Raw genomic sequence first — 15862 nt, 5'->3', positions numbered from 1 at the left:
CAGACAAGTCACTAGAAACACAAGGGTTTAAGAGCCACTTGCTTCACCTCAGTGATTGAGATTAAAAACAAAAAACGACTGTTAAGATTTGCAACTATGAACTCTTAAGTACATTACTTAGACACAAGTCAATCGAGGCAAGTGTGATAAGTGGATTGAAAAGTAGTAAGGGAGGAACCCATTAAGAATGTATACTCAGCATAAGAAGGTACCATCTTGCTGTTCCAATCACCTTCAATTTGAACACAAGAGATTCTAAGTCCCATCTTCCAAAAGCAGCTGTGTCAACATTAGATTAACAGCTCCACCCATTCCTGAAACACACCAAAGGCTAAAGCCAACCAGCTTAAGAGGTCCAGGAACCAACTGACTAGAAACCACCTAACATCATATATAAACACGAACACCCAGGAAATTTGTGTAAATTTTATAACATAACAAATATAATGGTAAAACTGAAAAAGAAATATTAGAGAAATGAATCAGGACAAAAGCCCAGGAAAAAAAATTGCAAAAAGATAGAAGCAAATAAGAATGAGGACAAAATCCAAACACTAATTAATGCAATAATCATGGGAATGAAGAAAGCTTTTGAAAGTAATATAATCAGAAATTGGAAAACAACAAATAAGACACTTAAAGTACTATCTTGAGGTAATTAGCTGAAAGCTGAAATAGCTGAATTAAGAGCACAACTAGCTTTAATAGCTCATACAGTATCTGAACAGTGTAACAAAATAATTTAGCTAAAGAAAACAGCTGATGGGAGTAAGAATAGAATAACTGAGGCAGAAAACAAAATTACCAAAATCAAGGATGAATTAGGGAAAACTAAGAAATAATTAATAGTAAAAATGTAAAAAAAAATAGTAAAATAGTAAAAAGAAGATTAAGAGATACTAAAAACAACAATAGAGATATATGGGATGACCTCAAAAAAAGTAATATACAAAAAAAAAAGGAATATACACATTATTGGCTTTCCAGTGGAAGAAGGAGAGGAAGGGAAAGAGGCATTCTACAGGAGATAATAGCAAAGAAATTCCCTAATTTTTTTTACTCTATAGTGCTTTTTTTTTCATAGAAAGGGAGAGAAGTTTAATTATAGTAATTGTAGAGTTTCAGATCAAAACCAAAACAATGGGATTTTTTTTTCTTCCATATAAATACTGATCTCTTACAGGAATGAGATTCTTCCTCACTTAACATTGCCCAAATAGACAATTTCAGTATACATCACTCACTGCAAAATTAATCAGGCTACTCTAACCACTCCTTCAGTCATCAACATTTTATTTTTTTTAATTATTTTTAATATTTATTTATTTTCCCTTTTTTGTTGTCCTTGTTTCTGTAGTGCTTTTTATTATTATTTTAATTTATTTAATTAGTGATTTAATGATTGAAAAGATTGTGAGATAAGAACTGTACAATTTCGGGAGTCGGGTGGTAGCTCAGCTGGTTAAGCACATGTGGTGCAAGGTGCAAGGACAGGCCGAAGGCTCCCAGTTCGAGCCCCTGGCTCCCCACCTGTAGGGGAGTCTCTTCACAAGCCGTGAAGCAGGTCTGCAGGTGTCTGTCTTTCTCTCCCCCTCTCTGTCTTCCCCTCCTCTCTCCATTTCTTTCTGTCCTATCCAACAACAACGATATCAAAAATAACTACAACAATAAAACAAGGGCAACAAAAGGAAATAAATATTAAAAAAAAAAAAGGCAGTGTACAATTTCACACAATTCCCACCACCAGAGTTCCACATCCCATCCCCACTATTGGAAGTTTCCCTATTCTTTATTCCTCTGGGAGTATGGACCCAGGATTATTTTGGGGTTCAGAAGGTGAGAAATCTGGCTTCTGTAATTGCTTCTTTGCTGGACATGAACATTAACAGGTCAAGCCATATCCCCAGCCTGTTTCTTTTTTTCCTTTTTTGCCTCCAGGGTTATTGCTGGGCTCAGTGTCTGCACTACAAATCCACTGCTCCTGGAGGCCATTTTTCCCATTTTATTGTCCTAGTTGTTGCCCTTGTTGTTGTTGCTAATGTTACCATTGCTATTGTTGTTGTAGGATAGGACAGAGAGAAATCGAGAGAGGAGGGGAAGACAGAAGGGAAGAGAGAGATAGACACCTGCAAGACCTGCTTCACTGCTTGTGAGGTGACTCCCATGCAGATGGGGATCCAGGGGCTTGAACAGGGATCCCTGCGACAATTCCCATGCTTAGTGTCATGTGTGCTTAATACGCTATGTTAATGCCCAGCCACCATCCCCAGCATGTTTCTATCTTTCCCTAGTGGGCTAGGGCTCTGGGGAGGTGGTATTCCCGGACTCATTTGTGAGATTATCTGCCTAGGCAAGTCAGATTGGTGTCATGGTAGCATCTGCAACTTGGTGGCTGAAAAGCAGTAAGATATAAAGCAGAACAAATTGTTTAATGTTCTGGAACCTAAAAGTTAGAGTATAACAGATGAGATTTAGGGTCTTCATGTTGGAAGAAGTTAGGAAGTCTATTTTAGGTATATTCCAAGGGGCCCATGACTTCACTAATTTTTGCCAGATCCTGACAGTAACATGCAAAGTATTGTCTGGAAGTATGGTGTCAGAATTGGGAATAGGACTAGAAAATTGAATCAGGGCAAAGAGTAGCTCCCAAATATGGGAAAGGTATATAAATATCATTAACCGTAAACCCTATCAATACAACCTAGGATGCATGTCTATCCATACTTAGCACAGAAGCCTGTGCAATATCTGCATCCCTGTTGGCTTGAACTCACATTCCATGGTCACAGATAGGAACACTCTAGGCTGCACTCATTTCAGGGCCAGTGTTCCTCGAGTAGCAGAGTATGTTGACCCAGCCTCCCTTCCAAGAGTGGGGCAGTTTTTACCATTGTTGCTGTTAGACATACTCTTTTTTAAATAAATATTTATTGATTTATTCCCTTTTGTTGCCCTTGTTTTATTGTTGTAGTTAATATTGTTGTTGTTATTGATGTCATTGTTGTTGGGCAGGAGAGAAATGGAGAGGAAGACAGAGAGAGGGAGAGAAAGACACCTACAGACCTGCTTCACCGCCTGTGAAGTGACTCCCCTACAGGTGGGGAGAGGGGGTAGGGGGGCTCTATCGGGAAATTGTGAGGATGTGGTTGAGTTTGGCAGGGCTTGACTTAAGGGGACATCCATCCTCTCATCTTATCAGACTTATTATCTACATAATCATTGTTTTGCCTGAAAGATCCCCACCCATTCCATTCCTCTGATCTATCTTCTTTCTATCCTTAAGACCCTCCCTGCCTGCAGGGTATTATTAATCCTACCAGTTAAAACCCTTGCAACAATTGCTAAGGAAGTTCTTACCTTTCCAGCCCCTTTTACCTTTCTCTGCTCCTTTCCTAGCCATTTCTGCTTCCGACTTGCCACTTCCAGTCTGACCTTTAAAAGCCTTGGCTCTCTGATCAATAAAGAATTGAATTGTCTCTCCACCACAAGTCTGTTCCTGAGTCATCTCCCTCACGTTGTAGAGTGAGTAGCAGCCCAGGCTGGCTCTGGTTGAGTTCTCTCCAACCCAGAGAGTACGCATCCAGGAAGAGGCACCCCCACACTAGCCCAGCAGGGCTTGAAATGGGATTCTTATGCTTGTCCTTGTGCTTTGTGCCACCTGTGCTTAACGCACTGCTCTACCACCTGACTTCCAGATATTCTTTTAAAAATTCCAAATGTATCCCAGCTGAGAGACCCACAAAGTACAATTATTCTTTGAGCTGACTTCTCAATGCACTATGTACATAGCACCAGTTTTAATTTTTTAATATTTATTCATTTATTTATTCCCTTTTTTGTCACCCTTGTTTTATTGTTGTGGTTAATATTGTTGTTGTTATTGATGTCATTGTCAGTATATAAGACAGAGAGAAATGGACAGGGGAAGACAGAGCGGGGGAGAGAAAAATAGACACCTACAGACCTGCTTCACCACCGGTGAAGCGACTTCCCTGCAGGTGGGGAGCCTGGGGCTCAACCAAGATCCTTATGCCGGTCCTTGCGCTTAACCCACTGCGCTTAACCCATTGAGCTACCACCTGACTCCCTACTATAACACCAGTTTTTAAACAGATATCCAAGCCAGAAATCTGGGAATCTGCCAGGATTCTGACCCAGCCCTAACCTAATACTGTTCTTGTGTCTTTTAATATCTATCCTCCAATTTGGACTAGGATGATCTAGAATATACATTTCTGATCATTTTAGTGTCCTAGTCATAACTTCAAAAAATATTTATTGGGAGTCAGGCAGCGCAGTGGGTTAGGCACACGTGGTGTGAAGTGCAAGGACCAGCGTAAGGATCCCTGCTTGAGCCCCCGGCTCCCTACCTTCAGGAAAGTAGCTTCACAGGTGGTGAAGCAGGTTTGCAGGTATCTGTCTTTCTCTCCCCCTCTCTGTCTTCTTCTCCTTTCTCCATTTCTCTCTGTCCTATCTAACAATGACTACATCAATAACAACAGCATTAACTACAACAACAATAAAAAACCGGGACAACAAAAGGGAAAATAAATAAATATAAAAATTTAAATATATAAGACCTTCTGTTATAAAAAATATATATTTATTAACATGAGAGAAGTAGAGATATATAGAGAGATAGAGCACCAGAGCATTATCCTGGCACATGTGATTCTGGGGATCAAACTCAGGACCCCATGCTCTAAGGTCTAATGCACTGGTCACTGTGCCATCTCCCAACACACTTGTTCTTAATTCTTTCATTCTCTGGTGTTGGTATGCGTCTAAATTCTGCTTATAAGACCTTCTGTTTTGATCATCACATTAGGTTTGCTTGTATTGCTCATTTTCATTGGTTTAATCCCCACTGGTTCATGTGTTTTTCCTTCTCCTCACCCCCTATCCTACGTACTTCCTCTTCCTGACACTTCCGTCTCAGGAGATATAAAGGACAGTATTTTCTAATGAATAGAGATTAGATTGTTGAACTGCATCCCCACTCATCAATAAAGATTGAACTGCGTTCCCAGCTCAGCCATGAGTCCCTGGTCGTCTCTCTCCTGCCCGTGAAGCTAGCCTGGCAACTGGCGCTCGAACAGAGACTGGCACTCTAGGAACACCTATAAATTCAGCAAGGCATATGCTCTATCCCCCTTCCCTTTGGAATTGTACTTAGATTTCATTTGGAGAATTTTTTTTTCACCACTTATGGCAGTGTTGGTAAGATAGTAAATCATGGCATCTTACAAGTGTGGGTTCATGATAAAAAGTTAATCTTAAGTGGCCTGATATGAGCAGCCTAAGAGATGATGTAGTGGCTAGAGCATTGGACGTATAAGCTTGAGGTCCTGGGGCCAGGTGTTGGCACACCTGGTTAAGTGAATATAGACCCAGTGCACAGACCCAGGTTCAGCCCCAGGCCCCCAAATGCAGTGGTGAAGCAGGCCTACAGGTGTCTGTATCTCTCTCTCTCTCTCTTCTTAATTTCTGTCTCTATCCAATAATAAATAAATAATTGAAGAAAAAAAAAAGCTTGAGGTCCTGTGACCCAGGAGATGATATAGTGGATAAAGTTTTGGATTTTCTTTCTTTCTTTTTTTAAACATTGTTTTGTTTTGTTTTTGCCTCCAGGGTTATTGCTGGGGCTCAGTGCCTGCACTATGAATCCACTGCTCCTGGAGGCTATTTTTCCCATTTTGTTGCCCTTGTTATTGTGCTTGTTGTAGTTGTTATAGCTGTTGTTGTTGTTGGATAGGACAGAGAGGAGGGGAAAACAGAGAGGGGGCAAGAAAGAAAGACACCTGCAGACCTGCTTCACCACTTGCAAAGCAACCTCCTACAGGTGGGGAGTGGGGGGCTTGAACCAGGATCCTTATGCCAGTCTTTGTGCTTTGCACCATGTGCGCTTAACCTGCTGCGCTGCTGCTGACTCCCTAGTTTGGGATTTTCAAGCATGAGGTCCCAAGTTTGATCTCTGGCATTGCATGTGATAGAGTGATGTTCTAGTTCTCTTTCTCTCATAAATAAATAAAATAAATAAATAAGGCTCAAGGTGCTGAATTTTATCCCTGACATCATATGTGCCAGAGTTCTTGCTCAAATAAATAAATAAATAAATAAATAAATAAATAATTTTCTTTCTAAGACCTCTAAAAGTGTTTCCTCAGAAATAAAATTCTTTTTAAAATATGAATTATATTTCCTCAAAATTGTGAATCCCAATTCATATTACACAGGGATGAATAAGCAAATATAGGCATTCACTCCCTCTGACAGAAAGCAGAGTTGTTTCTATTGCCTGAAGTTCTGCAGCTGCCCTTAATACTTTTTCCAGACCCAATTCTCTGGTTTTCCCGTTAATTCTGTGAGCCACTAGTTTTTCTAATAAAGTCCTTTTTTGTTTACATTAACAAAGTTCTTTTGCTTATGACACACACACACAAAAATCTATTTAAGACAAATGGGCCCTACTTCCCTGCCTTAAGCTGTTTTCTCTCTCTCCCTCTCTCTCTCTCCCTCTCTCCCTCTCTCTCTCTCTCTCTCTCTCGAATGAACTCCTTGTAACTCTCTTACCTTATTTAAGCAGCCAATTGGCAAATATCTCAGCAACAGGGCACATTCAAGTATGATTTTTGTGTTGCCCACTAGACACTAACTTTTATTCTAGATACTAATTTATTTCAGAGTAGAAATTGTATCTTCTATCTCTGACTCCCCATGCCAGCCTAGCACCTGGCTCTAGACACTGAACTATTAACTAATGAATATACAAATGAAATCTACAAGCAGATAGGACCGCTTTACAGTCACAACTCAGTGTTCTTTATACCTTAAAAACAACTATGAGCATGCACTGCTTATACATAAAACGTCATTTACATTTTACTTTTTAAAAGATTTTTTAAATTTTATTTATTTATTTATTATCCCTTTGGTTGCCCTTGTTGTTTTTATTGTTGTTGTAGTTATTATTGTTGTTGTTATTATTGATGTCGTCGTTGTTAGAACAGAGATAAATGGAGAGCGAAGGGGAAAACAGAATGAGAGAGAGAGACACTTGCAGACCTGTTTCACCGCTTGTGAAGAGACTCCCCTGCAGGTGGGGAGCGGGGGCTGGAGTCAGGTGGCTCCAACTGGTCCTTACGCAGGTCCTTGCGCTTTGTGCCACATGCACTTAACCCTACATTTTACTTTCTATAAAGTTTTTTATAAAGTTGACTTATTAGAAAAAAAGAGTATTTATTGTGGTCTGGGAGGTGGCGCAGTGGATAAAACATCAGACTCCTAAGCATGAGGTCCCAGCAGCACATGTACCAGTGTGATGCCTGGTTCTTTCTCTCTCCTTCTATGTTTCTCATTAATAAATAAATAAAATCTAAGAAAAAGAAAAAAGGACTATCATCATGATCATGCTATCTCACTGGCTTCTTGAAAAGTAAGCTATGATTGGCATCCCAATGTTATGCAATCACAAAGAGTAGGACGTCTTTTCCTTTACTTCCCTCATTCCTGGAACTTGCTGGATCTGAGCTCTTTCTAAGGAATGTTTTCATTAGAATTGAGTTCAATTACACAGCTTTTAATTAAAACATTCCTGGTTTACCAGGTGACTTTCAAATTGTAAACAGTAATGCATTTTGGGGAATTTGAGAACCACAGAATGTGGAAAAAGCTCACGCAAACCAGAGACAACTGCTGTTGCAATATGGAGAGGTCAACTGCATTAGGCTTCAGTTATTAGCTCTTCTGGCTTATATCACTGTAAACGCCTTCAAGCAGCTGTCCTCTGTCTCCTTATTTTTCACTCTAGTTCACAGATAAGAGAGAAAAGAGTGGGGGATTGGACGGTAGTGCAGCGGGTTAAGCACGCATGGCACAAAGCTCAAGGACCGGCTCAAGAATCCCAGCTCGAGCCTCCGGCTTTCCACCTGTGTGTGTGTGGGGGGGGTTGCTTCACAAGCGGTGAAGCAGGTCTGCAGGTGTCTATCTTTCTCTCCCCATTTCTGTCTTCCCCTCCTCTCTCGATTTCTCTGTCCTATCCAACAACAACGACAGCAATGACAATAACAATGGTAACAACAATGATAAACAACAAGGGCAACAAAAGGAATAAAAATGGCCTCCAGGAGCAGTAGATTTGAGTGCAGGCACCAAGCCCCAGCAATAACCCTGGAAGAAATAAAATAAAATAAAATAAAATAAAATAAAATAAAATAAAATAAAATAAAATAAAATATATAAAAAAGAGAGAAAAGGGTGAAGTCAGGTGGTGGCTAAGTTGTGTAGGACTGCCTGTCTGAGGTACTCAGTCTCACCACCAGCATTACATGTGTGGCAGAGTGATGTTCTCATTCTCTCCCATTCTCTCTTGTTAAAAAACAAAAAAAAAAAAAAAAAAGGAAGGAAGGAATGGAAAGGAAAGGAGAGGAGAAGGGAGGGGAGGGGAGGAGAAGAGAAGAGAGGAGAGGGGAGGGAAGGGGAAGGGAAAGGAGGGGAGGGGAGGGGAGGGAAGGGAAAGGAGGGGAGGGGAGGAAAGGATGAAAAAAAAGAAGGAAGAAAGAGTGTCACTGGCATATGTGATGCAAAAGACTGAACTCAGGACTTCATGTTTGCAAGTCCAGTGCTCTATCCAGTGCCTCACCTCCCAGGGCACAATAAATATATTTAAAAAGGGGGATGGTGGGAGTCCAGCAGTAGCGCAGCGGGTTAAGCGCAGTGGCACAAAGCGCAAAGACCGGCATAAAGATCCCGGCTCCCCATCTGCAGGGGAGTCGCTTCACAAGCGGTGAAGCAGGTCTACAGGTATCTATCCCCCCCTTCCCTTCCTTTCTCCATTTTTCTCTGTCTATCCAACAACAACAATGGAGAGAAAAAGAAGATGACCTCCAGGAGCAGTGGATTCTTCCAGCACTGGGAACAACGTTACTTGCTTGCTGTGCTTAAAGTAAAACTGGCAAAATGGCGCAGCTCAGTACCTGCACTGCCTGGAGCTCTGATTTGACTTTGTTGTTCTTTAACCCATGCCCCTTTTCGCTCCAACTGCACAGGAGCACCCACCTGAAGCTGCAGAACTTTCAGCTGTAGATTATGACTTCAATTGCGCCTCTTGTATTTATTTGTTGTTTTGAGAGGAGAGGCAGTTTGGTCCCAGTTATTCCATGGCTATGCCTCCGAGAAGTTCAAACATCTTTAAACTTAGATAATAGAGAGACTGGAGAGCATATGTGACTTGCCATGTACAATGCCTGGTTTCAAGCTCTAGCATTTCTTCTTTTCTTTCTTTTTTAAAGATTTTTTTTATTTATGAGAAAGATAGGAAGAGAGAAAGAGCCAGACATTACTCTGGTACATGTGCTGTTGGGGATCGAACTCAGGACCTCACGCTTGAGAGTCCAATGCTTTATCCACTGCACCACCTCCCGGACCACAGCTTTAGCATTTCATACTACTATGGCATTGGAAGATGTGTGTGTGTGTCTGAATGAAAAAATAGCATGAAAGTGATGAAGTCATGAATGCACTAAAGTCTGGTCCTGCAAAATAAATAAATAAATGACTAGATTTACTCAAATAAAGTCCATGCTTTGTGATGAGAATGTACAAAACCTTCTGGAAGTAAATGTAACAACATGACTTTAAAACCAGTATAATGATTTCTCTAATAACTTGTCTATATTACAATATAGACAAAGCTTTCCAAATTCATAAAATTAATATATTTCAGTTTTATTAAGATATAGTTAACAGGGAGTTGGGAGGTAGCGCAGTGGGTTAAGTGCACATGGGCACAAAGCGCAAGGACCGGCATAAGGATCCTGGCTCGAACCCCTGGCTCCCCACCTGCAAGGGAGTCGCTTCACAGGCGGTGAAGCAGGTCTGCAGGTGTCTTTCTCCCCCCCCCCGCCCCGTCTTCCCCTCCTCTCTCCATTCTCTGTCCTATCCAACAATGAACGACATCAACAACAATAATGACCACAACAAGGCTACAACAACAAAAGGGGGGAAAAATGGCCTCTAGGAGCAGTGGATTCACAGTGCAGGCACTGAGCCCCAGCAATAACCCTGGAGTCAAAATAAAAAAGATAAAGTTAACAAATAAATATATTTTTTCTTTATTGAGGGAATAATGGTTTACAGTCAAAAGAAAATACAGTAGTTTGTACATGTGTAGTATTTCTCAGTTTTCCACATAACAATTCAATCACCTCTAGGTCCAGTATTTTTAAAGGGGAGGAAGTACTAATAAAGTTATTATGTTCCCATTTTTTAAAAACTTGTGACTAGGACTTTTTATTAACCCCATTCAACCCCCCCAAAAGGAAACATAAAATTTTAAATGAATAGATTCCTCCAAATATTTGGCCCAAGATTCTTCCCTTTCTCAAATACGCTAAGCCCAAATTATGAGAAATAATTGATTGTGGCCACTAGAAACATTACTGCACAATGACATAATTGAAAACTTTACTTCTCTCATTATTTAACTTATTTATTCTCATTCTAATCAAATTCCAGGAATGCAGGAGTAAGCAAGTAAAAGCAATTTTTCCTGAAGCCTGTGGCCAAAGGCAGAAATAAACATACATGAGAAATTTCAGCACTGAGGAAGGCCCTGGTGGCAGAGGAAATGAGCCACTATTGTGGTCTCAAGAATAAATTCTGGGTTTCAAGGCAGATTTGGAAGATTTACCCAGCAATCAGTCTTCTCCAAGGCTGGACAGGGAGGAAGTGTAGAAAATACAGTTTTTCTACTAGGATGACACATGCCACTTGGATACATTTTAGTTTCCTGAGAAAGTGAAGGAGACACAGAAGCATCCTGTTTGGTACATTTTAAATCTTTGTTTTCTACCATCAGTAACTGTTCTATCTCCTCTTTTAAAGATAAACTTGTCTGCAACTCATGGTTAGGTATCTTAAGGTGTCCTTTTTGAGTCATTCTCTGTTCCTCCAAATCCCTAGACTCAGGGGAAATGAGTTTATGACTGCACTCCTCACTGGCTTCTTCATTCATGGGAGGCATGAGTTGACATCCTGTGGCACTTTGTTTACTGTTAGAGTTGTCTTTCAGCAAATTTACATCCTCCTGAGATAGAGAATATAGAACTTTATCTTGTTTAAATTTTTTACCATCTAAGAAACCTCTTATTCTTTCCTCTTTCCCCACAGTCTCTGTCACTGACTTCTTGGGCTGGAGCACTGTCCTTACCAGGAGTCCCTGTGTGTTCACCCTGTACTCCTTGGCAGCCCTTTCCCTGCGTTGCTTCTGGAAGTCCTTGAGTTGAAGCAGTTCCTCTGGAAGCTCCATACATGTAGGCTAAGGGAAAAAAAGTATGTTTATAACTAAACTTCTGAATGTGGTCCTTATAATCATTTCTATGCTTGATAGCAATATGCAATGAAGGATCTATTCAATAATGTTCTCACAGCACCCTCTAGTGTCTCAAACTAGTTTTTTTTTAAAAAAAAACAACAACTAATTTAAACATTTAGAATCGTGTTGTGTGTGTTATGCAGTAGAAAGTAAATTTCCTTCTGACCTGCCTTCAGTACTACAGTAGGTACATCCTCTAAAAATCAATTTCCTGTGTATCCTCCCAGAAAGGTGGTTGTACTTATCTCCCTGGGATACGTGAGGTAAGAGTTATGTGTGTATGTAAAGGACATGTAATGTGAATACATATGAATGTATGTGTGGTTTTATCATTTCACTTAATTACATTTTTCTTTCTCTGTAAAAAGATTCTGTTTATTTCAGATGAGGTAAAAGTTTCACGCATGAGAGAGAAGCCAGTACACCATTCTGGTACATATGGTCAGAGATCAAACCATAAACCTCATGAATTTAAGGTATATACAATATGAGCTATTTCCCACTATGCTGGGCTATATTTCTTTATTATTATTATTATTATTATTATTATTATTATTATACCTCCAGGGTTATCACTGGGGCTCAGTGCCAGCACTATGAATCCACTGCTCCTGGAGGTTTTTTTTTTTTTTTCATTTTATTGGATAGGACAGAAAGAAGTTGGGGGGGATAGAGAGGAAGAGAGTCAGAGAGACACCTGCAGACCTGCTTCGCTGCTTGTGAAGCGTGCCCCCTGCAGGTGGGCAGCTAGGGGCTCAAAACAAGATCCTTGTGTTTAGTACTATGTGTGCTTAACTCAATGTGCCACCGCCTGACCCCCTATTTGATAATTTAAAAAAATATGAGAGCATTACTCATATCAGGCTTATGGTGAGAACCAGGATTGAATCTGGTATCTAAAACAACAAGGGAAACAAAAAGGAAAATAAATAAATATATATATATAAAATTGAACCTGGGATCTTTGGTACATGTCTCAGCCATGAGACTCTTTTTTTCATAGCAATTATGCTATCTCCAACCCTTGCTGATGATTATTTATGCAAATAGTAACATACCACTACATAGTCTTCTTCATATTGATTTTTTTTAACTAAAATATTTGTCTTCGAATTGTTTCCATACTGGCAGTTTTAAGGACTATTGTGGATATAGCTGATTATTCAACCAAATCTTTTGTCTTTTCTCATTTAGAAATTCTTCTTATTATTTTTTTTACTGGATAGAGACAGAGAAATCGAGAAGGAAGGGGAAGATAGAGAGAGAAAGAGAGAGACACCTGCAGCACTGCTTCTCTTCTTGCAAAATTTCCCCGTTTGTAGGGACTAGGAGATTGAACCCTGGTCCTTACACATGTACGTGTAAGCAGGTGTGCCGCCACTTGCCCTGTCTTTTCTCATTACATAAATAGTGAGATAAAACATGTATTTTGGGAGTCGGGCAGTAGCGCAGCAGGTTTAGCGCATGTCTCCCAAAGCGCAAGGGCCTGCATAAGGCTCCCCACCTGCAGGGGAGTATCTTCACAGGTGGTGAGGCAGGTTTGCAGGTGTCTGTCTTTCTCTTCCCCGTCTTCCCCTCCTCTCTCCATTTCTCTCTTTCCTATCCAACAACGACATGAACAACAATAATAACTACAACAACAAAACAACAAGGGCAACAAAAAGGGAATAAATAAATAAATATTATAAAATATATATATTAAGAAAATGTCCTCTTTTTAAATATTTATTTATTCCCTTTTGTTGCCCTTGTTGTTTTATTGTTGTAGTTATTGTTGTTATTGATGTCGTTGTTGGACAGGACAGAGAGAAATGGAAAGTGGAGGGGAAGACAGAGAGAGGGGAGAGAAAGATAGACACCTGCAGACCTGCTTCACTGCCTGTGAAGCGACTCCCCTACAGGTGGGGAGCTGGGGGATAGTACAGGTATCCTTAGGCGGGTCTTTGATCTTTGTGCTACCGCCCGACTCCCGAAAACGTCCTCTTATAAATGACATAGCTTTTCTCTGGTTGCTTATGTTTTGAGTTTGTTCACAGTATTTTTGCCATGCAAAAATTTTAAGTCAGGGAGTCGGGCGGTAGCGCAGCAGTGGGGTTAACCGCGCATGGTGCAAAGCGCAAGGACTGGCGTAAGGATCCCGGTTTGAGCCCCTGGCTGTCCACCTGCGGGGGAGGGGGGGTCGCTTCACAGGTGGTGAAGCAGGTCTGCAGGTGTCTTTCTCTCCCCTCTCTGTCTTCCCCTCCTCTCTCCATTTCTCTCTGTCCTATCCAACAATGATGACAGCAATAATAACTACAACAATAAAAGAAAATAAGGGCAACAAAAGGGAAAATAAATAAATACATTAAAAAATTTTAAATATTTTTAAAAAGTTAAAGTCACAGGGGCTACAAAATATCTTACCCTGTAGAATGTACAATTTACCATGTGAGAGGTGTTGAGTTTGAGTCCTAGTACCACAAGGAAGCATCATGGATGACATTGGGATGGTAAGCAGTGCTGAGGTGTTGCCTCCCCCCTACCTCCACCTCTCTCTCCTCTCTGACTCTCCCTTTCTATAAAAGGAATGAAACTAATTGACTGCGAGGTTACTCAGCAGTATCATACATGTATTTCCAAAACAAATATTTTAGTAAAAAAAAAAAAAGATGATCAAGAGCCAGGTGAAATCCTATGGGTTTGAAGCCTTAAGAGACTTTATTTTTAATGGAAATTCTTTTTAAAATTTTTTAATATTTATTTATTTATTTTCCCTTTTGTTGCCCTTTTTTATTGTTGTAGTTATTGTTGTTGTTATTGATGTCATTGTTGGATAAGACAGAGAGAAACAGAGAGAGGAAGGGAAGACAGAGATGGGGAGAGAAAGATAGACACCTGCAGACCTGCTTCACCACCTATGAAACGACTCCCCCGCAGGTGGGGAGCCAGGGGCTCCAACCGGGATCCTTAGACGGGTCCTTGTGCTTGGCGCCATGTGCGCTTAACCTGCAGACCTGCTTCACCACTGGGGGCTGGAACCAGGATCCTTAGGCTTGTCCTTGTGCTTCACGCCATGTATGTTTAACCTACTGCGCGCCCTATTTTTAATGATTTTTAATGTTTTATTTATTTATTGAATAGAGATAAGAAAAAATTGAGGGGGTAGCAAGCAGTGCCACAGCAGGTTTTGCGTACATAGTACAAAGCTCAAGGATCCAGGTTGAGCCTTCCCCTCCACCACCCCATTCCCTGCTGGCAGGAAGGTCACTTCACAAGTGGTGAAGGAGGTCTGTAGGTTTCTACCCTTCTCCTTCCCTCTCTCTCCCCCAACCTCTCAATTTCTCTCTATTCTATTGAATATTCACAAGGAGTGATGGATTCGTAGTACCAGCAATAACCCTGGAAGCAAAAAGAAAAAATATATATATAAGAAAAGAAAAATAGAGACACCCGTAGCATTGCTTTACTGCTTGCAAACCCCCCCCCCCCCACACACACACACACAGGTGGGAACTGGGAAGTTGAACGTGGGTCCTTGTGCATTGTAACATGTGTCCTCAATGGGGTGCACCACTGCCTGCTCCCTAAATTTTTATTCTTTGAACCATAGCACTGCTCAACTGAGGCTTATGGTGGTGCTAATGGCACTGAACCTGAGACCTCCAGTGCCTCAGGCATGGGTGTGTAAACCATTATACTATCTCTACTGTCTAGGGAAGGAATTCTTATTCAAAGAAATATTAGATGAGTTGAGGGCCAGGCGGTGGCAACACCTAGTTAAGTGCACACATTGGAATACCCACAGGGGTAAAGCATCACGAGTGGTGAAGCAGTGATACAGGTGTCTCCTTTCCTCTTTATTTCCCCTCCCCCTCTCAATTTCTCTCTACTCAATTAAAAAAAAAAAGAGTGGTCAGGAGTTGGGCGATAGCACAGTGGGTTAAGCACATGTGGCACAAAGCGCAAGGACCAGCATAAAGATCCTGGTTCGAGCTCCCGGCTCCCCACCTGCAGGGGAGTTGCTTCGCAAGCGGTAAAGCAGGTCTGCAGGTGTCTTTCTCTCCCTCTCTCTGTCTTCCCTTCCTCTCTCCGTTTCTCTCTGTCCTATCTAACAACATCAATAACAACAACAACAACAATAATAACTACAAACAATAAAGCAACAAGGGCAAAAAGGGAATAAATAAATATTTTTTTAAAAAAGAGTGGTCTGGGAGGGGATGCATCAACTAGAACTTTAGACTTTCAAGCATGAGGTCCTGAGTCAAATTCCTGATACGTCATATGCAAGAATGACACTCTTTGGTTCTCTTTCTTTCCCTTTCTCCTTCTCTCATTAATGGATAGATCCTTTTGATTTTTTAAAAAATTATTAGCTGGGGATTTAAGGATATAGATCTCCAGATCCAGGAAGCTCTAAACACAGCAAAAAAAAAAAAAAAAAAAAAAATTAGACCTAAGCTTCCAAAGGTATACATTGTAATAGCAAAGCTCAGAAAGATAAAGAGA

At 40.8% G+C, this 15862-nt stretch overlaps 1 protein-coding gene across 2 annotated transcripts in view; it reads right to left on the bottom strand.

Annotated features, from left to right (window-relative positions):
• Positions 1 to 10088: 10088 nt before the first annotated feature.
• The window catches only part of EXD1 (exonuclease 3'-5' domain containing 1), a 66704-nt gene continuing 60930 nt past the window's right edge, over positions 10089 to 15862 (bottom strand). Inside the window, exons 12-13 of one of the 2 annotated variants that reach the window (XM_060175061.1) lie at positions 11210 to 11317; positions 10089 to 11086 (exon numbers count right to left, since the gene is read on the bottom strand). In XM_060175061.1, coding sequence (XP_060031044.1) covers positions 10667 to 11086; positions 11210 to 11317 — 528 coding nt within the window. In that variant the 3' untranslated portion in view covers positions 10089 to 10666. Of the gene's footprint in view, positions 11318 to 15862 lie in introns of both variants that reach the window. The other variant, XM_007536335.3, reaches the window with a different exon arrangement.

The sequence above is a fragment of the Erinaceus europaeus genome, chromosome 16, assembly GCF_950295315.1.
Source record: "Erinaceus europaeus chromosome 16, mEriEur2.1, whole genome shotgun sequence".
Lineage (NCBI taxonomy): Eukaryota > Metazoa > Chordata > Mammalia > Eulipotyphla > Erinaceidae > Erinaceus > Erinaceus europaeus.
This window is presented reverse-complemented; position numbering and strand designations above follow the sequence as displayed.